Raw genomic sequence first — 20015 nt, forward strand, 5'->3', positions numbered from 1 at the left:
ATTTGTGGAATACATGTATCAATTTTCGTATGATATACACAATTTTAAAATTTTGCGTTTTGCTATTAAGGGGGCAGGGGATATATTTTTGACCAAATTTCGAGTTCCGAAAGGCCGCAAACAGTCAAATCCATTGCATCAAAACAGAAAGTGACACAAGAAAGCCTTTTTGTGTCAGTGTCATAGCATAGGCAATATACATTGAAAATACAACCAAAGACAAGGCTGGCTTCTTCACTTGTGAAACTATGGCCCTTGATCTTTCCCCCCACCCACCTCATTTTTAATGAAAAATTGAGAAATTTGACCCATTTCATGGCATGCACAGAACATTCAAACAGAATGCAATCCTAGTTTTGGCTACATTACTCACTAATTTCATCCCTGCGCTTTGTTTATTTGCCTAGAAAAGTGTCTCCCATACGTTTAGATTTTTCACAATTTACCTTCAAAATTTTGTTCTGTTTCTGCAGCGTGAAATATTGACTTCCGACAAAAGTGAAAACCTCCTTTTTGAAGATTCAAAATTTCCTTGCTAGGGAGCTGTGGCTAGTTGTAATGTTTTTTTCCAAAATTTTGAGACATTCTTTCTACAACCTAACACAAGAAATACATCTTATAAATACCTAATTGATTTTTAAAGACCATAGGTAACACCTACCCTAAAGATATGTAATTTTCATGGACCCCCCTTTCACTGATATATCCCCTGCCACCGAATGGTTTTGTTCCAAATGCAGTGATAAATAAAATGAGTTGCATTTTGAGAAAACTGGGCATAATGCAACATGTGCGTAAAGTGTCGTCCCAGATTAGCCTTTGCGGACTAATGTGCATTATGCCCTGTTTTCTCAGAACACGACTCAAATGGATTGTGTTTTTGAATCGGCGCAACAGAGTCAGTCAAGACACACAGACAACATGTAGTGTTTTTTTGTTGCTTTGTGTTTAACTGTCAGTAAACTATTTCATACAAGACAAACACATATGCTGTGGTTTTGGGTTGTTGTATCAATATGATGAATTATGTCTTGTTTTATGTGATTCGAATCTTTCGATGAAAATTCTGAGATATTAAAAATAAAACAATGTTTTTTATTGTTTGTATACTATTGAAATTCATATACCACATGAAATTAACAATTTTATTGTAATAATTAAGAAATAGAAAACCTCACTGAGGGCCCTATGGCAGAATAGTGACCAGCCAGGCAGCCCCAAATAGTATATGGACCGAAGCCGAAGGCTCTGAGAGTTCATCATGTATCTATTGACATACGTCCACATGTATATAATGAACCATACAAATTAGTACAAAGAAATGATAATTATATAATTAAAAAAAACTTTGACAAATCAATCATTTGAGTTATAAAAAATCAAAGTAAAAAATCTGTACAGTAACTGTGAAAAGAACTTAAATTCTTGTTAAGGAAATATATAATATGAGATTTCTAATTATATAAATTACTTCCCTTGAAAAAAATTGTCTCTAACAAATCTCTATTTTTAGCAGCAAATAATTAAAAGCCACTATCTATTTTTAGTAGCAAATAATTAAAAGCTACTACCGTGACTGTAGATTCACCACTCAAAATGTGCAGCTCAATGAAATACACATGCATGCCAAATATCAAGTTGCCATGTTCAATATTGAATAATTATCTCCCTTTAAAGCTTATTACATCCCTTGGATTTGTATTTTTTACCTTAGACATTGAAGGATGACCTTGACCTTTTACCACGATTTGTTTGTCAGAAACACAATGCCACCTACTGCGCTGCTTTGATTTATTTAACAAGAATATATAATTTGGCAGGTCAGATAATTAGGTCCATTAAAAGCTTATTACTTCCATTCGATTTGTTATTTCGACCCCGTGACCTAGTTTTTGAACCGGCATGACCTATATTCGAACTTGACCTAGATATTGTCTAGATACAACGTCTGACCAAGTTTGGTAAAGATCGGATGAAAACTATTTGAATTAGAGAGCGGACACGAAAAGTGTGACTGACAGACAGACTTACAGACGGACAGTGCGAAAACTATATACCCCCTTTTCTTCGAAAGGGGGCATAAAAACACCCACTTTTAACCTGCCAAATTACTCGTGCGTTTACCCTAAGTATATAAAGCGAAAATCTCTGCGTTCTAAAACTTACACAAATGTCATAAATAACTAACATTCTAGCGGACACTATTACATGCGCGCGCATCTTTACAGGACAATTTTCAAAATAGCGCCCGCTGACTATGCGCGCGCATCTTTACAGGGCACTATTCAAAATAACGGACCTGTGAAGTTTATATACGCAAAGAAGAAACACATTTTATGTGAGATATAATATTCAGTTAGAATAATCCAACCTACTGATTTTTAGCTGCATTATTCTTAAGAACCTAAATGGTGTTTATTCCAATGAACATTGTTAAGTATTAAAGGGATCTTTTCACGCTTTGGTAAATTGACAAAATTGAAAAAAGTTGTTTCAGATTCGTAAGTTTTCGATTTAGTTATGATATTTGTGAGGAAACAGTAATACTGAACATTAACCATGCTCTAATATTGCCATTATATGCATCTTTTGACGATTTTAAAACCTAAAAATTATAAAGCGTTGCAACGCGAAACGATTGAATAATTTGGAGAGTTCTGTTTTTGTCGTTAAATTTTGTGAAACTACGAAGATTGCTTATATAAGGTATAAAATACGTTATGAATGTGTACTCGGCGGAATAGCTCAGTAGGCTAAAGCGTTTTTACTTCAGGACACTGGCAGGACTCCAGGGATCACTGGTTCGAAACCTGCTCCGGGCAATGTTCTTTTCCTTTTTTAATTTTTTTTCTTGATTTTTTACTGGAGCTTTTACGATCCAATGTTTACATTTATCAATATAAAGCATTTAATGAATAAGTTAAAAAAATGCCAAAATCTGTGAAAAGGCCCCTTTAAGTATTAATCGAGATGATTGATTTTTTTTTATTTGCTTAAATACGCCAATATAAAGCCTGGGGTGGTTTTCCAGAAGCATCTTAAGTTAAAATTAATATGTATCTTTAAATTGGAAAATTCTATTTCACACTGAACCAGTTTGGCATCAAGATTTGCAATAATATTACATCATAATCTCATTATTACTGCCAAAAACACTTGTGTTTGCTTACTGTATGTTTAAAGTAAAGAAATATAAAACATTGTTATTTTGAACTTTAGTAACAATATTTAAGAAACTACTTAAGATGTGTCTGGAATTACACCCCAAAACTGCAAATAAAAACGTATTTCCTTTCGGAAGTCTTTCCAATATAATGCTAGAACTGCAAAGAGATATTCAAATAAATGAACCAGTCCATAGGCAAATTCAATTTCAATATTTAAGAAAAGTTTCATAGGAAACATTTTGATTACCAGCCCAGGAAAATAAATTTAGTGTGTCAAAAGAGCGCGATTCCATGCATTGCAGAAACGAATATCTTTCCAAGATAAAATACGGAATGAATCCAAAGATACATCAGTGCATACAGTTTTATTTGGTTTTCCAACAAAGGCATTATTCACAAATATTTTAGCTAATAATATTAAGCAATATAATTTATTTGCATGTGAAACATGATCAATTAAATTAAGTAAAAAAAGTAACAAAAACTGTTTTCAAAGCTATGCATAGTGGGCAATAATAAAGATAAACTTAACAAATACACATATATACGGAACAATGCAACAACGTATGACTGGAAACTCATGTTAACACTGACACTGAAGTTTCAAACTCACAACTAATTAACTTTTGTAAATGGGCCGTCTCATGTTACACAATGCTGAGCACACCATGACAATGTCATAAATGTGTCCAATCATTTGCACTGGCACCTCGTTCGCTAAAATTCGAAATGTGTTCAGTATTCTAATTACTTGTTCGATAAGTATACGCAGATTGGCAATGTTCTTTGTCTTCTGTACGCTGGCATCTGAGATTGACCGCGTTGTTTTCCAAGTGATGCATAAAGACTTCAATTGCGTTAAGCACATTCACGGGCAATCCTAAATCCTTTGTCTGCCATAACCATACTTCCAGGTGACTTTTTGTCCAGTTAGCCACATTCCAAGGTCAATGTTGTGTCTGTTGTCCTACCCATAACCGTCTGGCTTAAAAATGATATGGAACTGTTTGGAGTGCATGCAACTAAAATTTTCAACATATTATGATGTTTGTAGTCGCTGCATGTGTTGCTATGATAGTGAGGGTCTTTCGGTGTCTCAATACAAATCCCGGTGCAGTCGATAATGGAGTGCAGATCAGAGAGTTTCCTAACGCGCTGGGGTTTAGTAGCAATTAAAGTTTCTTCATCAGGAATGTACACCATTTTTTCCAACACAAGTTTCAATATTCTCAACCATGTAAAAATATTATAGAACACAGAGTTTCTGAAATGCTAAATCGTATCGCCAAGACCTTATTTAAAAGTCCTAATCGTAATTTCATCAAAGTCATTAGAAGTTGGCTTTTTGAACTGAGTTTCCAGTTATTTCTGGCTGATTTTAATGTTCTTAATTTCTTTGGCACTGAAACAACACCCCGCCACTTCCTTGTCACATATGGGGCAACTATAGCATGGAGTTTATTGAACACACTTATTGTTTTTAATCCTGTCAAAAAGATTGTATCTTTGTCAGTCCTCAGCACCCTGTCAGTATAGACTGTGCTCTTCAATGAAGAGACTCGATTCTTCAGTGCACAAAACTCCCCTTTCAGTCTCTCTATCTCCATAGACTGCCCATGCACTTTTTTCATCAGTCCAAGCAGAACCGCAAGAAACACCAAAACGGCTGGAACGAATGCCTTACATTTCGGGAGATTTTCAATTGCTGGATCTTCAACGATCGGAGTGGCAGTCAAAATTTCCTCGGGTACCTTGACAAATCGCTGGTTCAGCCTGACTAGCCTGTTCGCCTCTATATATCGTCCACAATCCAGTAACATGTACAAGGTTTCAATCATAAAAGAGCTTTTATGTATAAAAAAAGATCTTATATACTCTCTTTAAGGAAGACCGATTGTGCATAATTTGTATTAAGTGTTTAATACGGCTGATCGTTGACGTTAACTACTGAATTATTAAGACGAACCAGTTCCTTACTACACGCCACTATTTAAATTTCAAGCGCGGCAGAATAAAGCGCATCACTTTCAGGCGGATGCATTTATACACCGGTAGATATCAGACAAATTAGTAACAACGCTGCCTTCCATAAAAACCGGCGAAGGATCTATCTCACTATTCCACTCATGTGTCCCCTAATCTACTGCAGGATGATATCCGATACAAAACACCACCATCTTCTCATTCTAACATTTCATGTTTCTTACAAGCTCACTCAGTTCCATCCTTTTCTAGCACTTTGATTTATTATTACTGTAATATTCTACGGCAAATACCCATCAGATTATTTACAGCACAGCCTTCTTCGATCATCCGTAGTATAATCTCCTTAACTATCTCCGACCAACGTCTCATTATATCCTGTAGGACAGCATCAGTCATATCCACAACTCCGTTCCCAATGCAAACCATTACTCTGTCAAACATCACCAGACTCACCATCTCCAGCTCCATCCTTTTCGTGCTGTACCACAACATTGGCTCTGGGGACGCGACAATAGCCCTCCGAATCTTTGGCAATCCGAGAATTACCCTCGGACCTTCTGCCAACATGTCCGTGATAACTTCTTCCCAATGACTTTGCTGCCTGTACGTCAAACCACTGGCTGCCATTAAATTCCTTTCTGGAATCATGTAATATGACAGTTGTTGTGTGACAATAGCAGTCCTAAGTGCTCTCAGTCCGTCATGCAGCCAGTGAAGAAAACTCTGAGCATAGAACTTATTTTGTGGGTTACGCTCAGCTTGCCATAATACTATATTTTTCATCACGTATGATGTTATTTCTTTCTTAGAAGGCCTTAACACATCTTTGACGATCATTTTGAGCATAACGTACACTTTCGCTTGTGTGTCATTAAGGTTGTTCACTAGTTCTGACTCTCCGGTGTTAAAACCAATCCTCCATTCCATGTGCTTGTATTCACTTTCCTTAAAACCGACCGCTGTTACATTAGCTCCTAACGATACGACTTTCTGAACTAAGACCGGTGAGGGCCAATGACGGGGTCTGGAAGCCCATCTCTGTAAGATGCTGGGGCAATGACAGCGTAGTGCGAATACAATGTCCGTGTGATGGTCACCTCCTATTGACGTCGGTAGCGACGGCCCCGCTCGTTCATGACTCACAAAAAATGTATTTGTTGTAGATAGTTGTGCCGAAATTTTATCAAGAACCAAACTACTACTTAATAGCATGTCTCCTTGTCCATTATCACACAAAGCATTGTGGATTAGTTCGTACCGTTCACGCCCTTGTCTCTCTAACAACAGACAACAGTGTCCCGAATATGCACATGTATCCATCCTGTACACTTCTATGCCGTCAGCTATGGTGTGAAGACTTATACCAGCTTCCACACAGAGGATACCTTCAATAACGAATAAGGAGTCACGGTCGCTTTCATGAAAGCAGGTTAGTCCCTCTGCCTTGCTGCCAGCTGTGATCATAGTCGAATAACTTGATCGTGCATTCATCAAGCTATCATTCTCCCTGTACTTCTCAACCCGCCACCGTCTGATCTGCTCGCCGTATCCCAGCCGAGTCATTATACTGGAGATCTCCACGGACACACTTTCGAAGTAATTCTAAAAACAAAACAATTCACTCATAGAGTCAGTTTATGACGCACTAAACTATTTTATTTGTTACGATACACACATCAAATTCTCTCTTCGGAAGTTGATTGAAATATTGTTTCGGATAAATTTTCAGTTTTGTTTATTTATAAATACAGTGTAATGCATTCTGATATACGATGTTACTGAATGTGTAGGTATTAAATAAAGAAAAAATAATGCAAATACAAATCAATGAAAACAGTATTTTTACTTGTTTGTAGGTCATGTGTTGTATTTAATAACAATATAATTAACATTAAAACCACACACCTTGAAATGCCACACACCTTGAAATCAAATACATATTAATCAATACATATTGATTCAATTTGAAAGTGTGCGAAATTGTCATTAAATCTATAGCCTAAATAGCAAGTAATTTATTATTTTTCAAACGGTTACGGTTTTAAAACCGAAAGTAGGATTTCTATTCGTATAAATCCATTTCGACAAACGCGATTATTTTTAAGTTTTAAAGAGCAAAAAAGACGGATTTCTACCTTGTAACCACCAGATATATTCTAATTGGCATAGATAAAATTAAATCTATAGCCTAGTTAGCAAGTAATTGATTATTTTTCAAACGGTACCGCTTTTAAAACCGAAAGTAGGATTTCTAGACGTATACGTCCATTTCGACAAACGCGATTATTTTTAAGTTTTAAAGCGCAAATAGACGGATTTCTACCTTGTAACCACCATATATATTCTAATTGGCATAGATAAAATATGTTTCTGTTTTGTACTTAAATTTACTATGCCAAATAAGTTGTGTGGCTTTTTCATAAGTAGTATTGATAAACACATAGACGCACAATTGAAGCATGGAAAAAATAATCAACATTCATAAAATGACATCTGTATACTTGAAAAGTAGTATTGTAGTATTTGTAGTATTGATACTCATAATAGATATATCGGCATTTTAATAGGTTAACAGTAACGTATTTTGAAGTAAGGATAATTATTACATTTTTATCCGTTAACAGTAATATAGGTGTAGTATGGATACGTCTAATACATATATTGGCATTTATACGTTAACAGAAATGCATTTGTAGTTTGTTCACTATTAATAAATATAATAACATGTTTCTTCTTTAACTGTTATTTATCTTTTGTAATTAAAGTGTAATCGTCTTAATTATTTTATGGAAGTACTTTTTGATAGAAATGTATGTAATTCACAAAATCTGACATAAAATAAATATCATGAGAAAATTTAAATAAATCTACAAATGGTAATTATGCCTCTAACACACTTTAAAGGCGCAGAGATACCATAAACAATTGCAATAAAAAGAGGCTATCAGCAGATATTAACGTGCGAACAGTTATGTCATGCTGTTCATGGAACCGAAATTAGCGAAATATAATTGGGATTTCAATAATTATACCTGTGGAAATTCTAACGCACTTGCATGTACCTAAATCAGGCTGTTACGACATTTACATGTTTGTATGAGATTTAAGTTAAGTATAAACAAACATAAGATGTTCTTACGAGTGAAACATTTTAAACGTGTACGAAGCTTTTATGTCGGGTGGTTTATTTAAAGTCAACTGATTTTTAATTTCGGTAATTCTACAAATGGAAATATCTTCCTGTTAAGTCCTCGCACAAGTACCGAAAAGTTTTAATATATTAATTTCTTATTAACCAAAAATAACTCTTCTTAAATGTTATCATTGAATTTTTATAGTGAAAAGACATGTACATGTATTCCCAAACCTTTTCAAAATGTGCGAATTTAGCCCGTTTCTCAAATATATTTTCGGATGCTGCGTGTGATTTTAGTGTTTGCTGCATGTGCAATTTGAGTCTTTTTCACGTTCGTATAAAAACAATGTGATAGTCCACATATGTATTTATTTATATCCAATTACCGGTATTTGAAAAATAATGAAGTGTATGATAAGTGTTAACATGTGTTCATTTGACACGGCCACTAAAACGAACCTATTACAAATGGCGGCAATTTTGCAGTGTCAAATTATGTCGCAAATAGACCCTGCGGCTGTCTTCAATGCAAACATTATGTGCAGACTTGCCTGAGACTGATGATTGTGTCTGAGATTGCTTTCAGATTCTAACTCTCTACACCCGATACCTCCTTCCGCCATTTCCTGAAAGTAAATCGGAATTTTGATTGGAGAATATGGCATTCCATATGTTCAATAAAAGTCAAAATACACGTTAATATTTTGTTTCGATTGAAATTAAATGTTTAATCGGTGTTTACAATCGGATGACCACGCAAACAACTCAACCAAAATATTCGAATCAATCTACAAATTATTATGTTGCATACCATATCATGAAGCAGTCTTATGTACGTAATGTACCTATCTGAATATTTCAACGCGTTAGAGTTTCATATTCCCAAGGTTCACAGAAAAGAAACGATATTTCACCACACGGGTTAAGAGTCAAGACAGTATAGATATGGTACATGTAGTATAACCTGTTGGTAAAAACAGCAACAGTGGTTCTTCTTATATACGAACAAATAGTCAAAGGTACGAAAATAGAGGTACTACTTATCAACGAAATAATAGTATGTATGAGTAAAGCCAAATCAAGACTGATTGCCAAACTAAGCCAAATCAATGCTGATTTCAAAACTAAGCGGGTATTCCCCGCTGTGATATTATTTGACTATTTTTAGAAACACACGTTTGAACTTGCATTCACACACGAGTCTCAGTCTGTGAAAACCAGACTTAATGCATGTGCGTTAAGTGTGCAGAAACTAATCAGAGACGAAACTTTCAGCCTTAACCAGATGTTCGTCAAGGAAAGACCTCCGTAAACAAAATATAATTTAAAAATCCATAACAGCGGAAAGTGTCTTCCCTGATATTGCCGTGCGGACTGCACAGACTAATCAGGGACGAAACTTTCAGCCTTAACCAGATGTTCGTCAAGGAAAGACCTCTGTAAAGAAAATATAATTAAAAATTCCATAGCAGCGGAAAGTGTCTTCCCTGATATTGCCGTGCGGACTGCACAGGCTAATCTCTGACGATACTTGACTCACATGCATTAAACCCTGTTTTCAAAGAGCGCCTCAAATGAAGTAACAAGACAAAGATACCATATCACCCTCGACTAAATAAAACTGATAATAAATCACAAGCAGGTATGCATGTTGAAGGTAAGTTAGTTTTTTAACAATGTTTAAACATGTCTTGCACTTTCGATTTCAAGATCCATTCTGAGTTATAAATTCGATGTGTTACCAATGTTCATGTTCAATTATAAATTATTTTTACAGCAACGCCGCATTGAATTTGACAAAATGTTACGTTTCACCTAAAACAACTGACACAAGCAAACAAACATTAAAAGTTCAGTTTTACAAATAACATGTTTATAAAAAGTTTGCACTTTCGATATCAAGGTTATAACAAAGAAATTGTAAGAAGTAAATTGTTCGATGGGTTGTCAATTTACGTTCGCAGTAATAATTGATATTTGCTTATATGATAGTTTTTTATCAATACTTTAATAAACTTTGAAGATGAGAATCAATCTACTTACGGAACAATACTCACCTGAAAATTTACCAAATGGATTTTTTCTATGAGAACATTTGTATCAACCAATTATATAAATAATAAGGCATAAATCACATGGCCCAATTTTGTTCAAAAGTCCCATGTGATGTATACCATGAGTACAGTTTAACTCGAATAACTGAAGCTCTTGAGTACTGAAGCCTATTAGGACCAGTTAAAATTATAATAAAATTATGCAAAGTCGTTATCACGCGAAAAAGGCGTTTATAAGCAAATAAACACGTAATCACGCAAACAAACGAATTAAAACGCTAATAATTGTTTAATAACGTTTATTTAATACGATAGAACGTAAAACATGGCTAAACTAGAAAAGGCGCGGCAGAGGCCGACGCGTATCCCCACGCCGCATAGATGTTTTATTAAAAGTCAATTTTGGATGCGCAAGGCCTATGTTGGTGGGGCCCCGGGGTGAGTAATGTGGACATAGATGGTCGAGATAGACCGTGTTGTCATAAGAGATGTTAAGTATTAATTTAAAGTTAATTGGTGAATAAATGAAGAAGTAATGTTAAAACAATATTTTGGGTACGACAAAAAATTGGGAAAAAAAAATTGGGTAAGAAAAAATATTTGGGTAAGAAAAAAAAATTCAATACGAACAAAATTTGGATACGAAAAAAAAATAGGGTACGAAAAAAAATGGGTACGAGAAAAGTTTGGGTACGAAAAAAATTGGGTACGATAAAAATTTGGGAACGAAAAGAAATTTGGGTACGAAAAAAATTTGGGTAAGAAAAAAAATTGTCCAAAAAAGTTTGGGTACGAAATAAAATTTTGGTACGAAAACAAATTTGGGTACGCATAACATTAGGGTATGAAAAAAACTGGGCACGAAAAGAAATTGGGTACGAAATAAAATTGGGTATGAAAAAAATGGGTACGAAACAATTTAGGTACGATAAAAAAATTGGGTGCGAATAAAAATTGGGTTAACAAAAAATTGGATATGACAAATTTTGGGTACGAAAACAAATTTGGGGTACGGGGAAGTAGTACCCGTGGACCTCCCGATAAATGTAAAAGAGGACGGGAACTAAGCTGCCTTTACCTTTATCAATGGCCCTGGGGACATGGATGGTCGAAATAGCCATTTCAGATCGACAATGACCCAATAAGCGTTAGTATACTAGATAAAATTTCATTGTTTCTCATTAGTCATGAGCGACACTGTATCAGTATAATGCCATGTTTTATACAGATTTTGTATAATTCAATTCATTTAAATTTTAGCAAGAGGTAAATTTAGTTATTACCACAATACAACTGCATATCACGAACATCCTCTGTGAGTCATCGATTAATTATTTGTTTTACTGTTTGAATGACAACATAAACGTTATGCAAATAAAACAAACTTTACAATCAAGATTCCAATTTCACACATAAACAAATCAATCAAAATTGGTTAAGGCAGAAAAAGGAACACATACACAAACAAATTAAAAAATTGATATTGTTTAACACTATATCCAAATTATAATAACGTTGAAATCAATGTACTAGTATCTTATGTAGATATCCAGAACAACATATTTTAATAATTCGAAATTTAAAAATAATAGATTACCATGTTATTTCTTAGAATACCACATCAAGTTCAAAACCAATCATCCGAATGATATTCTCTCGTTCGTTTACGTCCTTACAATCACTGTCATATGTCTTGTTCGAACCTAAAAGTTAACGACGTTAACTACCTTTCGTTGTCACAAACAACTGAAACTGTAAAACGACAGCAGTGTTCAAATGGACTTTACAATGATGAGCTGTTCTTTTGTTGCGTCGTACGAGTACCTGAAACCAAGCTATATATAGTTTTTATTTTATTTAAGGAATCCGACAAAACGACTTTTTCTGAGTACAGCTACCTTGGAACGTTAATAAATAAAATCAATTAAAAATCAATAAATATTAGCATAGTATTAAACGATGGAAAGAGACGAGATAATCCAACCGTGAGTGATTTACGACAAGGTTTAAACATCATGTGTGTATTGTATAATATCTTATTTGCGAAAACGTAGGATCAGAACATATACAGCGAGAAATCTAATGTATGTGTATGATTTAAACAACATAAATGATTAATCAATTTAACTAGCATAAATAATACATTAATTTCACGTGTTTGTAGAAGCAAAATATTGTGTTACAAGCACAAACATACGAATTTGTGTATGCCTTACCAACGTTTTATAATTTCATCGATTGTGATTGACAATCATTCAACAATGGATATGATTTCGCTTTGTGGTAGCAATAATATTGTAATATTGTTTTTGAATCGATGACACATTTTGTTTTTACAGTCATTTTTAAAATCTCTTGACAGACGCCATGAAAACGCAGTAAGTGATGTGCGGTTAGTGAGCTACTCCTGCAATGAGGTAAAATGGTCCGGTTATAAATTTGCGACTTAGTTACTTTTCATGATTTTAACGAAGAAAACTTCCCTGTTTCAGTTTAAGAAAGATTTGGTTGCAACTTTAATATTTGTTTCAGTTTGTGTTACCCTATCTACATAATAAATTGGATGACGCATTGGTTTCTAAAGTATAACATTTCTTTTTAATGTGTTATTTGTACAACTAAATCTTCCTTGTTTCGGTTTAAATCAGAAGTGGTTGAAACATTAAGATTCCGATGTGGGTTTTTCACGCTATATATATATATATTGTCTATTGACATGTTGGTTAGGTATAGACAAGAGATGACCTGGCTAACTTGTTACAATTTGCGTCGTGGCTAATGCGCCGAAGGCGTCACCGCGTTCACAACATCATAATAACCAACGTCATTAATCTCAATTTGTTTCAGCTAAGTGTCACGCTAAGCATATTCAAACATGCAAAATAAAATTTATACAGTTAATTCTTAAAGTGTATTATCTTGGGATAATAATTATTTAAACGTCGTAACTAAATTTTCGTAAAATATTCATAAAGCATACGATGTTAAAAACGTGACAAGTCGTTATTTGCCTTTTAGATAACATTCCCTCGCCTTGGGCAATTAGTGTTAGCCACTAAGGGTTTTAATAACGTTTGTTTTGCCGGCCAATTTCTTATTAATTTGAGCGGTCAAAGCGCCAATCATAGGTCGATTCCGAATGTATTCGTCTATTCCCGTTGCCACCTTTCATTGGTGCTCTTCTCAAATGATTTTTTCACGTGACAGGCAAATGATGTTTCACTGGTTCTCTGCTCACGTTATCTGCACACTTGACCATCAAATGAATTGCATGTATGTAATAATTTTATGAGTTAGCAAAATAGGCTAGGTATATTAGGAATTTGGGGTCAAACAAATTCCTTCACAATAGTTTTTATCAACAAACGATTTATCAATAACATATCAAACTCCAAAAAAAAGTCCTAAAAAAATCTCCGTGCAGTCTCCGAGATATTACTGTTTAAAGTAAAGTCAATTATAAGAATTAGCGATGGTGCCGTTACTACACCATACAACCGTATTTTACCGGAACCGGTGTAGATGTAAACAATGTGCTCTGAGCAGCGTTCATTATTTAGATCACTTTCTTGGCTTTTTCCAGCTATAAGCAGCATTTTCTAGGTAAGTAATGTGTTTCAGAATCAAAAATATATCAAACAAATAACGCTAGTCTTATGTAAGTTCAATTTTAATATTTGTACCCGTTTCTTAAAAATGAAAATGAAAATCGTTGCAGACGACGGAAACTCGTTTTCGTTTGACATTATATATTTTTTCAATTTTCGGCTTTATATGATATTTGTTTAGATTTCTACATCGTAAATTATGAAAACATCAATAATATATGCAAATATGATTGATATTTGAATTATAAAATAGACAAACAAAAATATATCGCACGATTCATTTTTTGAACTACGGAAGCGTGAAAGTGCCATCAAAATTAAAAAAACAGTGAAAATTTAAATAAAGAACTAATGTTTTGTTTTTAATTCTTTTTCATGGGGAGATGTTTGTTTATCAAAATCACGTCTGCTTTAATGAGATTGCTGGTTTTACAGCTTCATATAGATAAAATAAAGGTATTTTAACTTTATATTTATATATCTTTAAACCATTTAGACATAGCTCTTCACGTAAGAAACTTCATATGAATAAAAATAAAATATACATGATAAACTGGATAATGTCTAGTTTCTGTTGTTGTTTTTTTAATTATTATATACAGATGTAATAATGTAACTGTAACATTAATACTTTAACTTATAATACAATAATGTCTGGATAAAAAATCAAACAACACTAATACAAATATGCTTGTCCCTTCTTTTTCAGAATCATGTCTGCTGTTATCTTCAATTATTTACCTGTGTGTGATGTCATGAGACAACTGTGCTTTCCCTGCATATGAGGAAACAACTGTATATAACAAAAAATGAGGTAACCAAATTTTGTGTTGTACTTTAATAAATTAACAATATATATGGTTTTAGAAGATGAACTAGTAATATGTGAGATCATTTAAAAAAACATCAGTAAATGGCTAACTTAAAGTCTATCTTTATATTAGGATTATAGCTGTATATATTTCCATAGCCCTGCTGGCTGCATTTATAAACTTTTTTTGAGGGGAAAAAAAGTACTTGATAATATAAAGTAATATACTATTTGTGTAAAATGCATGTAGCTTTAAACATATTTTCAATATTTACAGTCTGGAAGTAACCAGTATAGACATAACTAAAAAGGTGTGTGTCATCTGTGGAGAGCAAGATGACCGTCAAGTTTCAAAACTTGGAGAAAAGGGATGTCAAGGACTTTCATTAGATGCAAAAAACTATAAAGGTTTGCGTACTAATAAATTAGTATTCATTTAAAATCATGACGAATAATAACATAACCTAACAGAACAAATGGTTTATTGTTATTGTTATGCAAGGCCTCCGGCCCAAAATAGAATTATTCAACAATCATCCAATGTGATGAAAACCGAGATATGTTATTTATAATATATTATCAACACGCAGAACAACATGAAACTCAAAGACATGGGCATACAATGTATATATTATATCGTATAATAATTTGACATGCAATTAAATGAAGTTATATCTTTCATAATAAGAGTACTTATAACGTCGTGAAACACTTTTATATAAATAATTTCTCAGAAACTTGTGTCGAGTAGTAAACAGCTTTGAATGATTCGAACTTCAAAAACCAAGCAAAAGTTTTTATGAACACTTCTTCACATTCTACAATTGAGCAAGCAGGAGAAAACGCATTCAAATGTGTTTACAACGGAAATCAGATTGAGGATTTGGACGCTCTACGATTTAGAAAATTTGTGCAAAAGGTTTACACAAGTAACAATGTGGTACAAGTTGAAATTCTTCCTCCAACTAAGGCGGCAGCAATGTTTCATAGCTTTAGAACATATTTACAAGTCCAAACCTGGGTCGGTAGTGAACTAAATCCATTAGAGTGGGGCTGAAGAAAAGAGAATGAGTTGTTGACACCTGTTAAGTGTAATATGTTAGCAGCGCCTGAGTGGTTATTAAATGTCATACCATGTAACTGTAAAACCGGTTGTGATACCAAAAGATGTAGCTATCGGAAACATGGTTTAAAATGCACGGGTTGTTGTGGTGAATGCAAAGGAACAAGTTGTAGTAACGTACAGTCAATTATTAAAGAGCTGGATATCTAGAATTGAAAAAATCAGAGATCTTTCAATGTAAATGCAATTGGTTAAGTGTTTAACATAAACCATCAAATGTTTTGTAACTTGACATAAGCAAAGCATAATTGCTCAGCTAGTAGTGTTAATTGTTATGTATCATCCTTTTTTTAAATTCAAATCAATATTGAGATGAGATTGTATATTTCAAACACACTTTCGGTGTTAAATGTTTTAATATATATCATATTATATTATATATAATATAATATTATACCTTAACTGTAATGTAGCTTGAATATTGCCATTAACAAAGAATTATTGTTAAGTTGTTAATGCTAGTTGTTATGTTTTAATTATTCAATAAGCATATTGAAAATGCAGAAATATCTTGATTATAAAAAAACTTCATCGAATTAACGCAAATTTCGATTTTTTAGTCAATTTGTCATATGTTGAATGAAATATATTCGTGTTAACATTAAGCTAAATCAACTATCATACATTTAGAGTTCTCTTTCATGCACAGTCTTAGAATGAACTATGATTGATTAGTATAATTGCTAGCGTTGAAACGATACGGGTTCATGCTTTATCACATGTTATTTCATCAAATTACTTACAAAATATCTAAAAAATGTAATTTCTGAAAAAAATATCACTTATTCAAGATAGATAATTTGAAAAATGTTACATATATATCATATTCCGCCATAAAATGATAAATTAACATTGAAATAAATGGAAAATGTATGATTATTCTTTCGTAGTAGATGAATTCCAAAAATGTGTGATGAAAATTATTAAAAGGGCATGTTTCCCCCAAAAAACACATTTCCCATCAAAATACAGCTTAGGACTTTTTGTCTAAGCTTCTCCTGTCATTTTAGAAAAGAAAACTGTAGATACCAATTGTGAAGGAATTAGTTTGAGGTTAAGTGTTTTTTTGGGCTAATATACCTAGCCTAAAACGCTTAGGAGACGAAAGGGGGAAACGTCCAGCAATGTAGTTTGTTTGCTGCATTAGGCCGTTTCTTATTTTACTTATGCACGGGCGAATCGGTGAATTTAAAATTGTTGTGTATTTTGAGAATTTAACTGTACATAAAGAAATTGAAATTACAATTAAATTGGACTTGAATTCATCCCTGCCTCTGTTGTACATTAACTCACATTGTTAAACAGATAAATGGACAATATTAAGAACGGAACAGACTTGCCAAATGCACCTCGTAAAAAACTACATTCACTCAGATACTACTATTCACGCCTATGTCTAATTGCGCATGTCGTTGTTAATCGAATGAGCGATGCGACATCAGTTTTCGGCTATTTAAAGCTACAGTCATGTGGACAGGCTGTTTGAGGTCAAATCAAATTTGGACCGGTTAACATATCGCGAGATTGTACGAGGTTCAGGGGGAGTAATCCGTGGGGTTATGGATGTTTCGGTAAATGACCAGTTCGGTAAATTGATTTATAGAGTAAAAGTCGTGGATGTTTCGGTAAATTGATTTTATATAGGAGGTATACCTACAACGAGGTGTTAATGACACCTATTATCGGCTTACAATAACATTAGGGGCATTTATTTGCAAACTGTGGATTAATTTTGATGTACATTAATTGAGTTGTTTGGTACTAATTAAATTATCTGTTTAAATGTACGATGTTTGCAAAGTGTTATTATTAATTATCCAGGCTTGCAACCTATTAAATTTCTAATCGATGGAGGTAAATTATATATTAAGGTCATGATCGTTTTGTATTTTATATATGTTTTTAAACATTTAGTTGATAAATACCTTAATTAAAGCAGTTAAAAAAATATAATAATGTGGCTCTTACAAGAGGTGGCCTCCACGTGGCAAGAGCTGGGCAACATATTCATTATGTTGGCAAACTACCTCATGTTTATGTAATGGTTAATTTTCGGTGGTTTAAAATAATAAGATCAAATATGTTTGTTTCGTATGTAAATAAATTTCTCGCTTTTTTTTCCTACAAACAGTTCTGCACATAAGGTATTATTCTTAAAATAATCTAGATATTTATGTTTAGATCGTGAACATGCTTTAACACTGGTGGCCGAGTTTTTACATACACGACCAGTAACTTTCAAACTGTGAAATAAACAAACGTTTTCCTTCTTTAATCATGTTTACCAAAAAATACTGGTGGTGACATCAAAGGATGTTTATTTGTGGTAAAAATAACATTATTATGTAATAATAATAATAAGAAGAATTATAATATCATGATGATGATGATGATGATTATTATTATTATACAACAACAACAACAATTCGCAAAAATTTAATGTAGTAATGTTTGTTAATAATATAAATTAAACTAAATAATATTTACGTTCTTATTTTTCAGGTTTTCAGGAGTCTACGTCGCAGACTGGGGGATCTCTCTGTAGAGTGGATTATGTTAGACTTTGAAGCTGGTAAGTCATAAAAAGGTTATGAAAACGACTAAATTGATTTGAGTAATTTACTTTTGTAGCAATAACATAAATAATACATGTTTGATTACTATTAATTTCTATGTATTTTCTATTTTCAGCAACTTGGCAGGCGATAAGAGAGGTTTTTCCTGATGCCGTGATACGGGGATGCGTCTTCCACTTTACACAGCGGATATACAGGAAGATCACCACAGAGGGACTGAGTACCGCGTATCAGCAACATGGTGACAAGTTCGAGTTCTTCAGGAAAATTATGTCCCTTCCTTATCTACCAGTTGAACAGATTGAACCGGCATTCAACAGGCTGATGGAGGTAGCTGAAGGAGTCGGGGGTCCCGTACTGCGGGTATGCGAGTACATTTCCCGTACATGGATCCACGGCAGTGTATGGCGACCCCTCAATTGGTGCGTGTTTAGAGAGGAGGTGCGAACGAACAACGACTTGGAAGGTAACTATAATACAATTAGCATTATTAATTTATAAGTATGAAACAATTCACATTGTATATTTTTCGTATATTAATCTTATACTTTCATATCATACTATAACGGTAATAAGCATTTGTTTCATAATAATGTTATTAAAAACTGATAAAAAAATGACATAATCTTGTTATTAAGTACAAACATGTTTTTATTATAATTACAGGATGGCATAGACGCATCAACGCACGAGCGTGTTCAGCCAACCTCGGGCTTTACAAGTTGGCCAACCTTCTCAGAGAGGAATCTGAGACTGTTGATCTTCATATACGGCTGGTGAGCCAGCACCTTCTCACGAAGATCAGGCGGAAGAAGTATGTTACGATACACGGCAGACTGCATCAAGCATGGGATGACTACGAAGAAGAGAAGCTGACAACAACTGAACTTCTGAGGATCATCAGCCACATCAATGCCCTCGGACCATCCACAGCGGTCCACCACATGCTCGACGACGACGAGGCTTGAAAGATGAACGACTGATATGGTTGAAATGTAACATTAAATTGAACAGTGTCGTACATGTATCTAATTTGTATTAGAAAATCTGAATGATAAAAATGTGTGATAAAAATGTAAAAATATTGTAGTGCGTCAAAAATGTATCTAATTAATATGTGCTTACTCCCTCATTTTTTTTAAATAACATGAAATATTCAAATATATATATATAGTATCCAAGGTTTAGTTGTTGCTTATTTATATTATATGGTAAATAAAACGGATTACAAAGTAGATCAGTTATTATTTATTTATTGAACCGATTTGTTAGGGCAAAAAATGATATCAGTTATTTTGGCCGTAAAACCCATTGTTCCAGTACAGTAGTCAGGTGCCAGTGTATTAATTTGATAAGATAATGATCATCACGGCAGCTTGCTATTACACAGTGTATTCATTCGGCTGGCGTTGTGTTATATGTCAATTTTATCAGTTTTCAAGTATGTGTATCTCTTCGCTTAACTCAACGTTCAATGACACGCGCACTTAACATAATTATAAAACATAACGCGTATCATTATATTACTTTTTATTAATTACGTACACGTTTTAA

At 33.7% G+C, this 20015-nt stretch overlaps 1 protein-coding gene across 1 annotated transcript; it reads left to right on the plus strand.

Annotated features, from left to right (window-relative positions):
• The first annotated feature begins 18282 nt into the window (after window positions 1–18282).
• LOC127834503 (uncharacterized) lies at window positions 18283–19696 on the plus strand. Its single transcript, XM_052360377.1, has 3 exons — window positions 18283–18457; window positions 18577–18927; window positions 19128–19696. The coding sequence occupies exons 1-3, from the start codon at window positions 18439–18441 to the stop codon at window positions 19427–19429; spliced, it is 672 nt and encodes a 223-aa protein (XP_052216337.1). The 5' UTR covers window positions 18283–18438; the 3' UTR covers window positions 19430–19696.
• The last annotated feature ends 319 nt before the right edge of the window (window positions 19697–20015 follow it).

Source organism: Dreissena polymorpha, chromosome 6 (genome assembly GCF_020536995.1).
Source record: "Dreissena polymorpha isolate Duluth1 chromosome 6, UMN_Dpol_1.0, whole genome shotgun sequence".
NCBI classification, from domain to species: Eukaryota; Metazoa; Mollusca; class Bivalvia; order Myida; family Dreissenidae; genus Dreissena; species Dreissena polymorpha.